Source organism: Bos grunniens, chromosome 18 (genome assembly GCF_055505025.1).
Source record: "Bos grunniens cultivar Pamir isolate PY7600 chromosome 18, Bosgru_T2T1.0, whole genome shotgun sequence".
In the NCBI taxonomy this organism is placed as follows: domain Eukaryota; kingdom Metazoa; phylum Chordata; class Mammalia; order Artiodactyla; family Bovidae; genus Bos; species Bos grunniens.
This window is the reverse complement of record NC_141182.1, coordinates 64,078,167-64,095,351: the sequence shown is the minus strand read 5'-3', so window position 1 is coordinate 64,095,351 and position 17,185 is coordinate 64,078,167. Positions and strand designations below refer to the sequence as shown.

General features: G+C 47.8%; 1 protein-coding gene and 2 pseudogenes across 3 annotated transcripts; all 3 read right to left on the bottom strand.

Moving 5' to 3' along the window:
- Positions 1–2,759: 2,759 nt before the first annotated feature.
- On the bottom strand, positions 2,760–6,106 carry LOC147354753 (zinc finger and SCAN domain-containing protein 5C-like; annotated as a pseudogene). The gene is made up of 4 exons (XR_015146573.1): positions 5,642–6,106; positions 5,156–5,362; positions 3,899–4,049; positions 2,760–3,539 (listed from the first exon to the last, which is right to left on the bottom strand). The product of XR_015146573.1 is annotated as a zinc finger and SCAN domain-containing protein 5C-like (transcript).
- A 1,725-nt stretch (positions 6,107–7,831) lies between these two features.
- On the bottom strand, positions 7,832–11,993 carry LOC147354752 (zinc finger and SCAN domain-containing protein 5C-like). The gene is made up of 4 exons (XM_086354730.1): positions 10,932–11,993; positions 10,441–10,647; positions 9,350–9,503; positions 7,832–8,976 (listed from the first exon to the last, which is right to left on the bottom strand). The coding sequence occupies exons 1-4, from the start codon at positions 11,307–11,309 to the stop codon at positions 8,330–8,332; spliced, it is 1,386 nt and encodes a 461-aa protein (XP_086210856.1). The 5' UTR covers positions 11,310–11,993; the 3' UTR covers positions 7,832–8,329.
- A 78-nt stretch (positions 11,994–12,071) lies between these two features.
- Positions 12,072–14,800, bottom strand: LOC147354751 (protein FAM32A pseudogene; annotated as a pseudogene). The gene is made up of 2 exons (XR_015146572.1): positions 14,518–14,800; positions 12,072–13,997 (listed from the first exon to the last, which is right to left on the bottom strand). The product of XR_015146572.1 is annotated as a protein FAM32A pseudogene (transcript).
- Between the last annotated feature and the right edge of the window lie 2,385 nt (positions 14,801–17,185).

Here is a 17,185-nt window from a genome sequence, read left to right as displayed (position 1 = left end):
CCTGAAAGAATGGAATGGCAACCCACTGCAGTATTCTTCCCTGGAGAATCCCATGGACGGAGGAATCTGGTAGGCTACAATCCATGGGGTCACAAAGAGCCACTTCACTTTCTTTCACTTTGCAGCCCCATGCACTGCAGCACTCCAGGCTTCCCTGTCCTTCACTATCTCCCAGGAGTTTGCTCAAACTCGTGCCCATTGAGTCGGTGATGCCATCCAACCATCTCATCCTCTGTCGCCTCCTTCTGTCTTAAAGGATTTTACCTTACAGGCCCAAGATGGAGGCAACTAATTCAAAGAAGCAATATAGAATATAAAGATTGGGTCCCTTCAGAAACAGGGGTATTAGAACCATTATCGAGGAATCAACACGAGAAATTAATACGATGAAATATGAATAAGACTTCAAAACATAGACACAGTTAAGTACTAGTTAAGAAAAGTGAATAATAGGGCTTCCCCTGAGGCTCAGAGATAAAGGCTGTGCCTGCCAATGAAAGGACACAAGTGCCATCCCTGACCCGAGAAGGTCCCAGGGCTCAGGAGCAACTAAGGCCGTGCGACACAACCACCGAGCCTGGGAGCCGCCACTACTGAAGCCCAGAGCCCCGAGAGCCCGGGCTCCGCACAAGAGAGGTCACTGCAGTGAGAGGCCTGTGCCCGGTGACTGGAGAGGAGCCCTGTGCCCCGAGCAGCAACAAAGACCCAGCACAGCCGAAAATAAATGGAGTTAAAAATAAAATACATACCGAGGCTGAGAAAGTGCTATTGAGGAAACGTGGTGAGGGAGTGAGATGGCGGGTGATAAAGCAACAGCCAGGCCTGTCCGTCTCATAGAACCACTGATTGTGTGGAGATGGAAAGACAGCCTGAGGGTATCAGGGGAAGGACTTTCCAGACAGTGGAGGAAAACCCTACAAGCCAGACTGCAAAGACAGTTGGGCTTGGTGTGGTCACATGTGCAAGGTGGCTAGGAAGTGGAGGAGAAGGTAGAGAGTGTGAGGAGCGGTGCACTCCACGGGTGTGAGAAAGGATTTGGTTTGCCAAGGGAAGATTTCATGCGAGGATGGGCACAATAAAGGACAGAAATTGTATGGACCCAAGAGAAGCAGAAGATATTAAGAAGAGGTGGCAAGAATATACAGAACTATACAAAAAAGATCTTCACGACCCAGATAATCCCAAAGGTGTGATCACTCACCTAGAGCCAGACATCCTGGAATGTGAAGTCAAGTGGGCCCTAGGAAGAATCACTATGAACAAAGCTAGTGGAGGTGATGGAATTCCAGGTGAGCTATTTCAAATCCTCAGACATGATGCTGTGAAAGTGTTGCACTCAATAAGTCAGCAAATTTGGAAAACTCAGCAGTGGCCGCAGTGCCCCGCCCTCCACAGTTGTTGCAGAAGGAAATGGCAACACAGTCCAGTACTCTTGCCCAGAAAATGCCATGGACATGGGAACCTGGTAGGCTACAGTCCATGGGGTTGCAAAGAGTTGGACTTGACTAAGCAAACACACTTTCACTTTCAACAGTTTCTGGCATCCAAAATAAAGCTAACTTTCCTTTCCCCCAACCTGGCCTCTGTATTGGCTTTTAAGTGCGAGCAGCCAGACACCAATATCTATTACAATATCATCCTTGAGTTTGCCGCCCCCAACTAATTCCCAGGCTAATTAATAGAAGAAAACGCTGATTCTTTGAAAAGAAATACTTTATGATCTCCATTCTGCTCCAAATGACCTCTCTTCATTTCTGCTGGAGGAGAGCCAGGTGGGATGAAAGAGTGCTACCTTGAAGAATCTTTTCAAGCAGAGACACCCTAGAATCCCAGTGTTCAAAAGGGCATTAATATCACATTACCTAACAGTTCATAATTCCAGAGGAATACAGTTACTTTAAATGCTCGCGTGGGTGCTCAGTCGCTTCAGTCATGTCCGATTCTTTGCAACCCAACAGACCATAGCCTGCCAGGCTCCTCTGTCCATGGGATTCTCCAGGCAAAATACTGGAGTGGGTTACCATTCCCTACTCCAGGGGATCTTCCTGATGACGGGATGGAACCTGGGTCTTGTATGGTGCAGGTGGATTGTTTACTACTGAGTCACTGGGGAAGCCTTACAGAGGGATGATATCTCCACATAATAATGGCCATGTAACAAACAGCAGCTATCATCTACTCCATTTAAAAAATCTTGGGAATAGGGTGGGATGATTTGCAAGAATGGCATTGAAACATGTCTAATATCATATATGAAACGAGTCTCCAGTCCAAGTTCGACGCACGATAGTGGATGCTTTGGGCTGGTGCACTGGGATGACCCAGAGGGATGATACAGGGAGGGAGGAGGGAGGAGGGTTCACGTTGGGGAACATGTGTATACCTGGGCAGATTCATGTTGATACATGGCAAAAACAACACAAGATAGTAAAGTTAAAAAATAAAATAAAGAAAAAAAAAATCTTTGAAGCCAAAATACACAGGACACTTATGGACAGAAATGTCTCTGTTTATTTGAAATTTAAATTTCACTGGTGATCCTCTTTTTCATCTGGACACTCTGGTAGGAGCATCCTACTTTATGATGAAATGTTCCCTAATGGGGGGACAATCAGCAGTCACCTCAGTTTCACGAAGAAGAAAACTAATGAGACCTGCATTCACTGAAAGAAGAAAACACAGGCTACACTAAAGTAGAAAACAAATTCTGAAGGGAAAGATAAGTCATCACTCAAATATTCACCTAATTCATGTGAATGGAACCCCATGGGTTCCAGTACGATCATAAGTTCTTCACATGTCACCCTTTCATTGTATCACATAAGTGACAAATAATCCAGAATTTCCTTCTAGGAGCAGACGCCACTTGGACCTGATGGTGGGGTCCTGGGTGACTCATTTGGAATGGATTTTCCGGTCGCTTTTGAAAGTCTCAAGCTGACGGAAGGCACTGTGACACTCGGGGCACACGTAGGGCTTGAGGCCAGAGTGGGTGCGTCGGTGAACATTGAGGTTCCCTCGGTGGCTGAAAGCTCTGTCACAGTGCTCACAGCGGAAAGGCTTCTCCTGGGTGTGGGTCCTCTTGTGAGCACGCAGTGTGGAGTCGTGGGTGAACTTCTTGAGGCAGAGATCACAGCTGTAGGGCTTCTCGCCAGTGTGGATCTGCTCGTGAACCCGCAGATCTGAAACTGTATGAACCCTTTGGCACATATGTCGCATTGAAAGGGCCTCTCTCCTGTGTGTGTCCTCTGGTGCAAGGTAAGCTGAGATTGATAAGGAAAGCTTTTTGCAGATGCTGCATTCAGAGGGTGCCCGTCCCGGGGTTTCCGCTCCCTCAGGAAGACTGGTGGGTCCCCCGGTGCCAGATGCACCAACGGAATGGGACCCAAGCTGTCCTGAGAACTCTCCTTGGTCCAAACAGGTGGCTGCTTCTTGACCCACGTCTTGGCAAGTCGGACTGCTGTCCCGCTTCCTTTTGACATGTCTGCGATTCTTTAGAGGACATCGTCTGGATCCACTTGTGGTGGAAACGTCTCCCTCTGGAACACAGGAAGAAAGGTTCAGAGTCACATTTTAAATATCAGTTTCTTCTTGAGGATTCTTCTGTCTCTCTATGCTCCCAGAATTCACTGAAAGAAATTCAGCACCACATTTAACAAGGAGCATTTTCTGTGCTGCTGGCCTCACTGGAAACCTGATGTTGGCTGAGAAGTTCCCATCAAGCAACCATGCTAAGAGCCTGGACTGTGGGACACTGGAACGTTGATGATGGAGAAGGTTGGCCCTGGATAATGATCTCCACCCACCCATCAAGGATGGTGATGCTGGCTACCCAGCCCCATGCCACCATAGTAGGGAGTCAATAACTCTGCTGAATTCCACGGTTTTGAATACTCACCAGGACACTTCAGAAGTTCAGGTTCTTGAGACTGAAGGGTTTTTGTCTCTCCCCTGTCTTCCAGCAGGTCCTTCTCCAACTTCCCCCTGGGCGTCTGACGCTCCAGCTCACCTGTTTCAGGAACAGTCACTGGCTGGAGAGCTCTCTGGTCCTGACAAGAGACAAACAAGCAGAGTCAAAGCCATTTACCTTAGTCCATGGAAAACTGTTTCCTGTTTCCCCATCGGCCTCGTATCTTAATCTAAGACTCCAAGTTATGTCATTTTAGGGGCTATGCCCTGACTTCGTCTGGTCCACCCCATCACCCTGATTGATAATCATCTCCTGATACTCAAGGCTGTCCTGGATCTATACAGACTGTATCTTCCAATCAAATCAGGACATCCCAGTTGGCACTCTGACTTCTCTATGCACAGGTCTCTCCACGTCATACGCACTCCTGCCTGCCCCCGACTCTGGAAGGAAGAACTCTAGGCCCAGCTCTCTGGACTCCATCACTGTTGGAGACTTGCCTGGACGCATCTTTGCGATGGTGGTTACCCGGTACATAGGAAGATGACGACCAGTATTCCTGGTCTCTGCTCCATGCAAGTCAATAGCATCCCCTGCCTATACCCAACCTTATTTGAACAAATCCACTGTCTTCCATTCGTTCTTCAGTGTCTGAAAGGGAAAGTGTTAGTCTGACTCTCTGCAACCCCATGGACTATAGCTGCCAGGTTCCTCTGTTCATGGGATTCTCCAGGCAAGAACACTAGAGTGAGTAGCCATTCCCTTCTACAGGGGATCTTCCTGACCCAGGGATCCAACCCAGGTCTCCTGCATTGTCAGCAGATTCTTCACCATCTGAGCCACCAGGGAAGCCCAATGTCTACTGAGGGGCAAAATGAGTCCACTTTAGAGTCACTCCTTCAGTTGTAAGGAATGATCATATTCTGAAATATGACGTTCCGTTGGGCAAAGTGGCCTTGGGTAAATCACCTGTCAGTGCATTTACCTGCAGCAGATTGAACCTAGCATCATATCAGGAAGACAGGATTCCCTTCTCCCCACTCCTAAGACTAGAAGCTTTCATAGCAGAGGGACAGAGATGGATTATCTTCATTCTCACAGTGATTAGAAAAAATGCCTAGGAACTGAATGTATCCACGGGAATTCCTGGAAGCAATGGGTCCATTCCTGTCCTTTGCCAAATCTCCCCATTACTCCAGCAGCCACACCCACCTGACTCTCTTCTACCTGCTTACACGCTCTCACCTGCTCCCTAGATAGGTTCGTGGCTCCTGGCAGATTCTGCAGCTCTGGGCTTCCTTCCTGGCCATCCTCTGGAGGTATGACCGTCACGGGGGGTTGGGGCTCCCTGCACGGGTCTCTCTCATCGTCCATGTCACCGGCCTTGGCTTCAACCATCTCAATGTCTGGATCACGCACAAGATATTTCTGCCCTTGTATGCAGACTATGGTCTGTGAAGGGAGAAATCAATCAAGATCAGTCTCTATAAGACCTGGAATGTAGCTTTCAGGCATCCAATGGCATTGACAATAGAAGCTCCCGTTTGGTGTAAAAGATCTACGTCCTTCAAGTGAGACAGCCAGAAGTATCTCCCAAATTGCCCAACTGTGAACTTCTCTCACCTGTTTGGGAACCACTGATACAGAGCCAAACCCTCAGGTCCTATCTTGTGATCCCTGCAGCTTGCACGTGTCTCCTAGTCCCACACTCATCACTAAGGTCCTACTCACCCAGTTCTTGGGTTTCTGCTTATTTCTCAGCATGTCCTCCAGGGCTTTGCAACTCTGCACCCCACTTTCTTTGAGCAGGACCTGGCACTCCAGGGGCATGCAGATCATGAACTGCTCCAGCACCAGCCTGTCCATCATCTGCTCCTTGGTGTGAAGATCCGGCCTCAGCCACAGCTGGCAGAGTTCACGGAGCCTCCTCAGATCCTCGATGGGGTCCCATTCCTCCGAGCTGCTAAATGTTCTGAACCGGACGTGCCAGGTTTTCTGGTCACAGTCTGAGTTTTCCATGAGTGTGTTTTGGGGTGGCACGGACGCCAGTGACTCTGCCCCAGGGCTGTCTGTGATGTGTCCACAACCCTGAAAAAATGTCTGGTCCTCAGCCATATTGAGGGAGCAAATTTCCAGTAGGACTCTGAGCAAATGCTTCTAGAAGTGGGTGCCCAGTTGATGCCTATGGAAATGGATTTCCTCTGCTTTTCCTCAGCATTAAAGTCACTGGTTAGAAGTCTAGGGAGACAAAAAAAATAAACAAATGGATTTCATTTTTTTCCACCCTTCTGTCTCCCCTATATCCCAATATTGGACACCATTGCTCGACTCATTCAATATTTCATAAAACTGTCTGGTCAGAAATGACCATTGGGCTTCCTTGGTGGTCCAGTGGCTAAGAATCTGCCTGTCAATGCAGGGGGACATGGGTTTGATCCCTCATATGGGAAGACTCCGCCTGGCTCTAAGCCTGTGCACCAGAGCTCTTGAGCCTGAGAGGGGCAACTACTGAACCTGAGCTCTAGACTCCCAGCTCTGCCATGGGAGAAGCCACCACAATGAGAAGCCCAGACCCCTCAGCTAGAGAGTAGTCCTCACTAGCTACGACTAGAGAAAGCCCTCACAGCAAAGAAGACCCAGCCCAGCCAAAATGAATGAATTAAAAAACTTAAAACTAATAATAATCATATATGTAGTTTTTAAATGGCCATAGGGTGCCGCTCAGGAACCCTTGAAGAAAACCAGCCACCTCACAGCAACATGTGTGGAAACATTCTTCTCCCCTTGCAGAAGAGCTGGATTACACGTGGGGTTAGAGGAAGATCTCCTGTCACAAGGTCTCCCAGCTAATGTAAGATGAACAGAAAGCAAGATCTTTTGGAAACCCAGCCGTGTGTCCTGATTTCTAGGCATCCTCCTTGGACGTGCCCACTCACTGCTTACCCCTTCCAGGTCTCTTGCCTTCAGCCTCCTCAGGTCAGGCACTGGCTCTTAAAGTGTGTCTGGAGCTGAAATGTCTATATTTATAGAGAGTTGGGTGAAACTCCAGGGATTTCTGGCCATAACCTCACCATCCCACTGATAGGCTAAAGGGCGTGGAAGGAACCACTGTGGATAATCTGGGTAGATTCCATTTCCTGTGGAGACTCCAACAGGAAGAACCATTAAAGAGGCCACCATATTGGTTTGGCAGTAACCTTTCTCTAATGTATTTTATTTACTTTAGAATTGTGGATGGCATTTCTTGGGGAAACAGATTGATTTTCCTGATCTGATGAATTTTTTCTCTGCTTGGAGACTGTGAAGCAGTCCAGTAATTGTAAGCCAATGGTTGTAATCAAATTGGGTTACCCAATCTTGTTTCTTTTCTCATGAATTAAGTCATCAAAGACTTTTGTCTAAAATCAGCTGACGAGATCAACTGTAAGAAGCCATTTCAGAGAGGCATCACAGAAACCCGAGGTTGTACACCAGTAGGGAAAAAGAGGAGAAGGCAATGGCACCCCACTGCAGTACTCTTGCCTGGAAAATCCCATGGATGGAGGAGCCTGGTGGGCTAGAGTCAGACATGACTGAGTGACTTCACTTTCACATTTCCCTTTCAAGCATTGGAGAAGGAAATGGCAACCTACTCCAGCGTTCTTGCCTGGAGAATCCCAGGGATGGGGAAGCCTGGTGGGCTTCCGTCTATGAGGTCGCACAAAGTCGGACACGACTGAAGCGACTTAGCAGCAGCAGTAGCAGGAGGGGAAAAGAATGACGCTTATCAATTTAAGAAGCCTTCTTTTTCTAAATACCTAAGGACGCAGTATGCAAACTAGTACAAAGGGAACATTATCTCAACATGATAATGGCCACATTGAAAAAACCGTGGCTATCACCTACCTGTAGCAAAGTCTTAGAAGAGAAAACACACAGCTCTTTGATAGAAATTTGTTTGTTTATTTGAAATTTAAATTTCACTGTTGATCCTGTATTTAATCCAGCTGTCCTGCTAGGAGCATCCTATTTTACAAGGAAATCACACCTGGCAGGAAGGCAATCAGCAGTAGCCTCACTCTGATGATGAGGTACTGATAACCAGTGAGACACAGCTTCATTGGAAGAACAAGAACAACATGAAGAGAAAACATGTAAGAAAACCAGAGTCTAACATCGTAAGGCAATTCTCCTCCAACTGAAAATACACAAATCAAAAAGAAAACTATAGTCTATAGCAAAGTAGAAAACAAAATCCAAAGGGAAAAATAAGTCATCACTCAAGTATCCTAATTCACGCGAATGGAATCCCACTGGGTTCCACAGTCCTCCTAAGCCCATCCCCTGTGATCCACACTTTGTATCACACAGGTGACACATCATTCTCATTTTCTCATTAAAACAGAAAGACCTGGACCTGAGGGCAGGGTCCTGAGCCAGTCATCTGGAATGGATTTTCCGGTGGCGTTTGAAAGACCCCAGCTGACTGAAGGCCCTGTGACACTCGGGGCACACGTAGGGCTTGAGGCCAGAGTGGGTGCGTTGGTGAACACTGAGGTTCGCTCGGTAGCCGAAAGCTCTGTCACAGTGCTCACATCGGAAAGGCTTCTCCTGGGTATGGGTCACTTTATGAGCATGCATCGTGGAGTTGTGGGTGAACTTCTTGAGGCAGATATCACAGCTATAGGGCTTTTCACCAGTGTGGATCCGCTGGTGAACCCGCAGATCTGAAGGCTGTATGAACCCTTTGGCACAGATGTCACATTTAAAGGGCCTCTCTCCTGTGTGTGTCCTCTGGTGCAAGGTAAGCTGAGATTGATAAGGAAAGCTCTTTTTGCACACCTTGCATTCAGAGGGTGCCCGTCCCGGGGTTTCTGCTCCCTCAGGAAGAATGGTGGGTCCCACGTTGCCAAATGCACCAACGGAATGGGACCCAAGCTGTCCTGAGAACTCTCCTTGGTCCAAACACGTGGCTGCTTCTTTACCCACGTCTTTGCAAGTGGGAGTGCTGTCCCGCTTCCTTTTGACATGTCTGCGATTCTTCAGAGGACCTCGTCTGGATCCACTCGGAGTGGAAACATCTCCTTCTGGAACACAAAAGGAAAGGGTTCAGAGCCACATTTCAAGTATCACTTCCTTCCTGGGGACTCTCCCCTCTCTCTCTGCCCTCCCAGAATCTGCTGAAAGAAGACATTCAGCACCATATTTATCAAGGAGCATTTTCCATAGTGCCGGCCTCATTGGAACCATCCCTAATCTTGGCTACAGACTTCCCAGAAACCAAACTACCTAAGAGTCTAGCTGATGAAACACTCTGGAACGTTGACGATGGAGAAGATTGGCATTGGAAAACCAACTCCTACCCCACAACAACAAGGGATGGAAATGCTGGGTACCCCTTCCTGGACATCAGTGGAGGCAGTCATTACCTCCTGTGGTCTCCAAGTTTTTAATACTCACCACAATCCTGCAGAAGTTCAGGCTCTTGAGACAAAAGGGTTCTTGTCACTCCTGTGTCTTCCAGCACGTCCTTCTGCAAGTTCTCCTTGGAGGGCGTCTGACCCTCCAGTTCACCTGTTTCAGGAATGGTCTCTGGCGGGAGAGCTTTCTGGAGCTGACAAGGGGCAACCAAGCACAGTCAATCCCACTGCCTTAGCCCACGGCAAGCTCTGTCTCCTTTTTCCCCACCCGCCTCGTACCCTGATCTCACACTCCAGCTTTCTGGATATCAGTTTGGGGGATATGCCCTGACTGCTTCCCATCACCCTGATTGGCAATCCTCTTCTGATTCCCATGTCTGTCCTTGATCTATACCAACCACCTCTGGCAAAAGTCCAGACTTCACAGCTGGCACTGTCAATTGTCTTTGCAAATATTTCTCCACCTCATCTCACATTCTCCAGGCCCTGAATCTGAAAGCAGAGGATTCTGGCTCTAGGGCTCCTGACTTCACCACTTGTTGATACCTTGCCTGGATTTGTCTTCATCATGGAAGGTGGCCTGGGGCATAATAAGATGATAAGCAGTATAGCTGTTATACTGTATAGTTCTATTTTATACTATATAGCTCTATTCATGAGAAATCAGTAGCATCTCCTCCCCCGATTCACATTTCAAAAAAATCCACTGTCTCCAGACATACTCCAAAATCTGAGGGGGAAAATGACTCCAACGGGGAACTTGTTATTCAATTCAAGGTGTTTACAATATCCCCCAATATTAGTGCCTCTGACGAAATCCATCATGGGTGAAACAGGTGTGAGTGCATTTACCCCTGATGAACCGACCCAGCACCATCCCGTGGAAACAGGACTCCTCTGCCCTCATGCTTAGGGCCACAAACTTTCATGGTGAAGGACTATGAAAGAGGGACTGTCTTCATTCTCACACTGGCTGGAAAACGACCGGGAACAGAATGCATCCATGGGAATTCCTGGAGGCAATGGGTCCATTCCTGTCCTTTGCCCAGTTCTCCCAATTACTTCTGCAGCCACGCCCATCAGACCCTCTTCTACCTGCTCCCAGACTGGAGGTCAGGACATCACACTCACCTGCCCCCTCGACAGGTCCTTGCCTCCTGGCAGATGCTGCCCGTCTTGGCTTTCCTGCTGACCCTCGTCTGGAGGGACCACACTGACTGTAGACTGAGGCTCCATGGCTTGGTCTTCCTCACCGTGCCCCTCACTGACCTCAGATCCTAACATCTCAACACCCGAGACTGGCATCAAAAAATCCTCGCCTTGGACACGGACAACAGCCTGTGAGGAAAAATTCAGATAGGATCAGTCTCCCTTCACAAGATCCAAAAAGGTATTCATTGTGTATCCCACCCTAGGAGCCCACCTCCTGGGAATGACATTTGAAAGACCAACACCCTCAAAGTGAGGACCAAAGAAACCTCCAGTGATGCCACAGGCAAGTGCTCACCCCTGTGGGAATCACTGATTGAGAGCCAAGCCCTCTGATCCTTCTGCTTTATCTCCCAGCTTGCAGCCCCTCATGCCACCGTTCCGTCTCACAGGGTCACTAGGGTCCTACTCACCCATTTCGTCAGTTTCTGCTTCTTTCTCAGCACCTCCTCCAGATCCTTACAAGTCTGGGCACCACTACTTTTGACTAAGACCTGGATGTCCGGTGGCATGCACATCACGAACTGCTCCAGCACCAGCCTGTCCACCATCTCCTCCTTGGTGTGAAGATCCGGCCTCAGCCACAGACTGCAGAGTTCATGGAGCCTCCTCAGAGCCTTGATCGGGTCGGATTCGTCCGAGCTGCTAAACGTTCTGAAGTGGACGCGCAACTTTTCCAGGTCGGAGTCGGGGTTTTCCCTTCGGGTGTCTTGGCGTGGCGCAGACGCTGGCGACCCTGCTCCGGGGCTGTCCACGAAGGGGCCACGACCCCTTGTCTGGTTCTCAGCCATACCGACTCTAGAGCTTTTCAGTAGGACTCTGGGCAAATGGTCTAGAAGTGGGTGCCCAACTGACCCCAATGGAAAGGAATTTCCTCTTGCTTTTCCTCAGTAACAGATTCAGTATTTAGAAATATGGGGGCAAAAAAGATAAACGAATGCAGCCAATTAGTTTTATTTTCATCCACCCTACCATCCCTCATCCCAATACTGGGCATTATTCCCCCCTCAGAATTTCACACCAGGGACAAGAATCCATTCTCTTATTCCTCCGACATCCATCTTACAGTACAAGAAACTGTGTGGTCAAAACTGTCCACAGGGCACTGCTTAAAAGCCCTTGTTGGGAAAATGAACCACACCCCACGACACCATGGAGTGTGGAAACAATCTCATCTCACACAAGATTCCACAAATGAATCACAGTTCCCGTGTGGCCGGAGGGAGATCGGTGGATTTCACACGGTCTCTGAGCGAATGCAAGGTGAACAGAAAGCCAGGACTTACTGAAACCCACTTCCACGTGCCCTGACTTCGAGCGTTCTCTTTAGACATTTCCCACCAATTACCTCTTTGAAGCCTTCTCGCCTCGGTCCTCCTCAGTTGGGGACTTGCTCTCAAACTCGGCCGGCGGAGAAGCGTCTCTCTATGGAGCTGGAAGAAATGCCGGACCTCTCGGCCTGTTACCCAATCGGCGCATGGATTCGTTGAGGGCGGGGCAAGCCATTCTAGATAATTCCACGTTACTTAATCACAGGGATTCGATTGCCCTTGGAAACTCACTCAGGAGAAACCACGATTTACTAAAGACGCCTCCATAGTGATTTAGCGACAGGTTCTGTGTATTTGTTTTGTTCTGTTTTTGGCCAAGCACGGGGGCAGGTGCGGTCTCAGTTCCCAGACCGCGGAAGGAAACCACGGCGCATGCAGCGGGAGCGCTGAGGCTCACCCGCTGGACCGCTAGGGAAATCCCTCGGTTTCCTTTTGGATTTGATTGATTTTGGACTTTAGCGACTGCACTTTGGGGTGAACGGACTGGTTTTAATGATCTCTTGAATTTTTGGTCTCACTGCCTGGAGGGTTTGACGGAGTCAGAGATATGGTGGTGGGAACCAGATGGGTTTGACTCCTCTCGTCTTTCTGTTCTTGTGAGATAAGTCTTCAAACGGTTTTCTAAAATCAGCTGATGAGCTAAGGTGTGAGAAGACCCGATTTCTAAGTAGCCTTTTTGAAGACTGGAAGTTGTACACCAATAGGAAAAAAGAATGACACCTATTACTTTCGGAAGCTTTCCTTTTTCGAAACACCTCAGGAAGAAATCCCTGAACAAGTATGGAGTGAGTGAATCTGTCTCAGCATAATAACAGCCATGTAGGCAAAACCACGGCCATCACCTATTCCCTGTAGATAAGTCTTAGAAACTACACAGACACATTTGACAGAAATGTGTTTATTTGAAATTTAAATTCCACTGGAGAGCTTGGCCTCTGTGCCGGACCATGCAGGTTTACAGAGAAGTCCTGCCTAACAGGAAGGCAGTCAACGGTAGGCTCAGTTTCATGATGAAGTACTGATAACTAATGAGACATGCTTTCAGTAAAAGAATAACAAAAGAAAGCAAAAACTTTTTGAAACAGGCTACACTAAAGTAGAAAACAAAATCCAAAGGGAACGATAAGCCATCACTCAAATATCCTCATTCATGTAAATGGAACCCCCTGGACCCAATATCCTCTGAAGCTCTTCCCATGTCATCCACCCTTTGTGTTACAGAAGTGACAAATCTTTGTGAATTTCCTACTTGGACCCGAGGGCAGGGTCCTGGGCCAGTGGTTCGGAATGGGTTTCCTGGTGGGATTTGAGAGACCCCAGGGAGCGGAAGGCCGGTGACACTCGCGGCACATGTAGGGCTCGAGCCCAGAGTGTGACCATGAGGTTCGCCCTGTGGTCGAAAGCTTTTTCACAGTGCTCACAGCAGAAAGGCTTCTCTTGGGTGTGGGTCCTCTGGTGAGCATGCAGCGTGGAGTCGTGAGGGAACTTTTTGGGGCAGAGATCACAGACGTAGGGCTTCTCGCCCAGTGGGTCTCCTGGTGAACACACAGGTCCGAAGGCTGCATGAACCACTGGATATGGATGTTGCTGTATTCTTTTTGTAATTTAAAGGGCCGTCTCTCTTTAATGCGGTTCCAGAATAAGGGGCATTACTCTGATAAGCACGGGCTCAGCAGAAGACTCAACAGAATATGTGTAAAAGAATGTTTCCAAAGGCTCCAGAGATGACCCCAACTCTGCTTCCTGCTTCCCCTGGACAATACTCTATCTCCTGGGTGGGGCGGCTACTTGGTCCAGCTGACTTTAAGAATGTCATAGTGCTCCGTGAGCGTGTCCAGGTGTCTGTTGAAGTCCTCCACTCTCTGCTTGTGGGTTTTGGATGCTTTATTCAGGATCCTCTCCATTTGTCGCTTCTCCCGCACCTTCTCAAAGGCCACCTGGGCTGGGGTCAGCTTGTCGAGGTGGCTCTTCAGCTCCTCCTCCTGGTTCTTCTGGATTTTTCCCATCGTTTCCAGGAGTTTTGCCTTGTCTCTGTCCTTTTTCTCCTTCCACTTCGTCACGCCAAGCTCTGTGACTCCTTTCAGCTTCCGGGGTCCCTTTTGGAGCTGCTCGTAGGCGTCCATGCTGCCCATCTTTGGATTTGGATTTCTGAATGGACAAAAGTCAGGGGGCGTCAGGTTTCTCAAATGGAAATTGGGACAATATCGTTCTCCTGTGTAGATCCGAGAGGGTCTCTCTCTGCGTGTTAACACAAATGAACACAGACGAACATGTCTGCTTAGCCCAGGGGGCCAAGGTTCAGAAAGCCTTGTGGAATATATGCACCACACCACACCACAGCATGGAGGGTGGCAACACCTATAAATCAGATGGAGGCAGGAGGGGGAACCTGAAAGACCTCTTATTTAAATGTCTTTTCTGCAAGACAAGGATCCGTGTTCCGTTATATTTCCAAAGTTCCATTTACAGGTTTCAAGTCCGTTTTTCCCCCTCACAGAGAGCTCAGCAGTCAACCGTAGTTAATACGGAGTTTAAGGGAGATCCACTGCTTTCACAAGGCCTTTGAGCTGATGCAAGGTGAGTAGAAAACCCAGCCTTCCGAAACCCACCACCTCCTTCTGTATTGATTCCCAAACCTTCTCCTTAGATGTTCTCACTCATCACTTACCTCCATTGAGCCCTCTTGCCCTCAGCCTCCTCAAGTCAGTGACTGGCTATCAGAGTGTGTCTGGGGCTGAAACATCTCTATTTATAGAGAGCCGGGGGAAATGGCAAGGGTCCCTGCTTGTTACCCCATCAGCACAGAGATTGTGCAAGGGTGGTTCAAGCCATTTATATGACCTCATTTTAGATAATCCAATTTATCCATGGATCCAGTTTCACACAGACACCCCACCAGAAAAAAACACAGTATATCAAAGAGGCCTCCATATTGGTTTTGTGGTAGACTTCTCTGATAGGTCAGGTGGTAAAGAATCCTCCTGCAATGCAGGAGACGCTGTAGTAATTCCTGGGTCAGGAAGATCTGCTGGAGAAGGGATAGGCTACCCACTCCAGTGTTCTTGGGCTTCCCTTGTGGCTCAGCTGGGAAAGAAGTAAAGTGAAAGTCTTTTAGACATGTCCAACTCTTTGTGACCCCGTGGATATACAGTCCATGGAATTCTGCAGACCAGAAGACTGGAGTGGGTAGCCGTTCCCTTCTTTGAGGGATCTTCCCAACCCTGGGAGCGAAGCCAGGCCTCCTGCATTGCAGGCAGATTCCTTACCACCAGGGAAGCCCGTGCACTTTTTGGCAGTAAGATTGATTTTCCTGGTCTAGCAAATACTTTTCTCATTTACCTGGAGAGTTGGAAGGAGTCAAAGCATAGGTATCTGAAAATTTTAACCAGTTTGGTTCACCTATGTGTCCCTGGTGGCTCAGTGGTAAAGAATCTACCTGCCAATGCAGGAGACGTGGGTTCACTCCCTGGGTTGGGAAGATCTCTTGCAGAAGGAAATGGACAATGCACTGCAGTATTCTTGCCTGGAAAATTCGATGGACAGAAGAACCTGGTGGGACATGGAATAGCAGAGTTGGACACAACTCACCGACTAAACAACCCTTTTTAAAATTCCGCATGTAAAGATCTCGGACGAAGTCAGAATCTGGAATGATCTGCAGGGAACGTGCCACCTTTGGGGTCGCAGTCTGGCTTTTCAGTAAGTACACTTTGGTTCAGTGCAGACACTGGTGGTTGAGATTACAGCCTGTCTGGGACTATTCCATGACCCCACAAAAAATGTACATTCTTTAGCCATAGTGACTGAGGAATTTACTAGCAAAACGTTGAACACATGTTTCTAGAAGCCCATGACAAATTCACCCCTATGTAAAGGGATTTCCTCTACCTTTCATCAGCAACGTATTCACTGTTCAGAAGAATGGGGCAAAAGATAAATGAACAGAACTAGTTTCATTTTATTCCACCCTTCCATCTCCTCTACATTCCTCACCCCAATACCCAATACCATTCTCTCACTGGTACAGTCTTTCATATTGAATGGACATTAGTCCATCCATCATTCTTCTGACGTCCACCTTTATGGGAATAAAAGGTTGAAATGTCTGAATGGCTCCCTAGATGTTGACTTCTGTAGTCTGGAACTATGTTGATCTTTGCTGTACTTTCAAGAAATTTACAATGTGTGAGACTCCTCAAATGGATATGAACAGCAATGCCAGGTTTTATATTATTCGGTCAAGACAAGCCACCAGGCAAGGCTCTCAGTCATGATACTTCTGGGGAAAAAAAATATAAAGAAGCCTATTTAAACACTGAATTCCATGTAGTATAGTGACGTTGGAAGTATTAAGCAAAGATTGTCCACCCAAAACATTTCCTTGCTGTCACCAGGGTATTTATTAGCTCCAAGGAAGGGTTGCACAAAGGATCCAAAGAGAATCAAGTTCCTGATCACATACTTGTTATGGTTATGAAACACACAACATACAGTTACAACATACAGTTTTGACTCTTTTATAAAGTGTACAATCTTGTTCCACCAAGTTCGTTTACAATGTTGTGCAACTGTCAATGTTGTCTATTTCCAACCTTTCTCATCACCCCAAGAACAAAATGTGAATCATGGAAAGTCCCTCCCCATTCTCTGCCCACCTCCCCCTTACCCTTGGCAATCGATTCATCTACTTCTTGCATCTGTGGGTTCAGGTCAGGTCAGTTGAGTTCATTCTCTCAGTCGTGTCCAACTCTTTGAGACGGCATGAAATGCGGCAAGTCAGGCCACCCTGTCCATCAACAGCTCCCGGAGTTTACTCAAACTCATATCCATTACTCAGAGATGACATCCAACTGTCTCATCCTCGTCATCCCCTTCCCCTCCTGCCTTCAATCTTTCCCAGCATCAGGGTCTTTTCAAATGAGTCAGTTCTTTGAATCAGGTGGCCAAAGTATTGGAGTTTCAGCTTCAGCTCAAATATTTTCCAATGATATTCAGGACTGATTTCCTTTAAGATGGACTGGTTGGATCCCCTTGCAGTCCAAAGGACTCTCAAGAGTCTTCCCCAACACCAAGGTTCAAAAGCATCAGTTTCTTGCCTCTCAGCTTTCTTTAAGTCTAACTCTCACATCCATACATGACTACTGGAAAAACCATAGCTTTGACTACCTGGACCTTTGTTGGCCAAGTAATGTTTCTGTTGTTTACTATGCTGTCTAGGTTGGTCATAACTTTTCTTCCAGGGAGCAACAGTCTTTTAATTTCATGGCTGCTGTCACCATCTGCAATGAGTTTGGAGCTCCCCCGCCCAGAAAATAAATTATCTCATTGTTTCTACT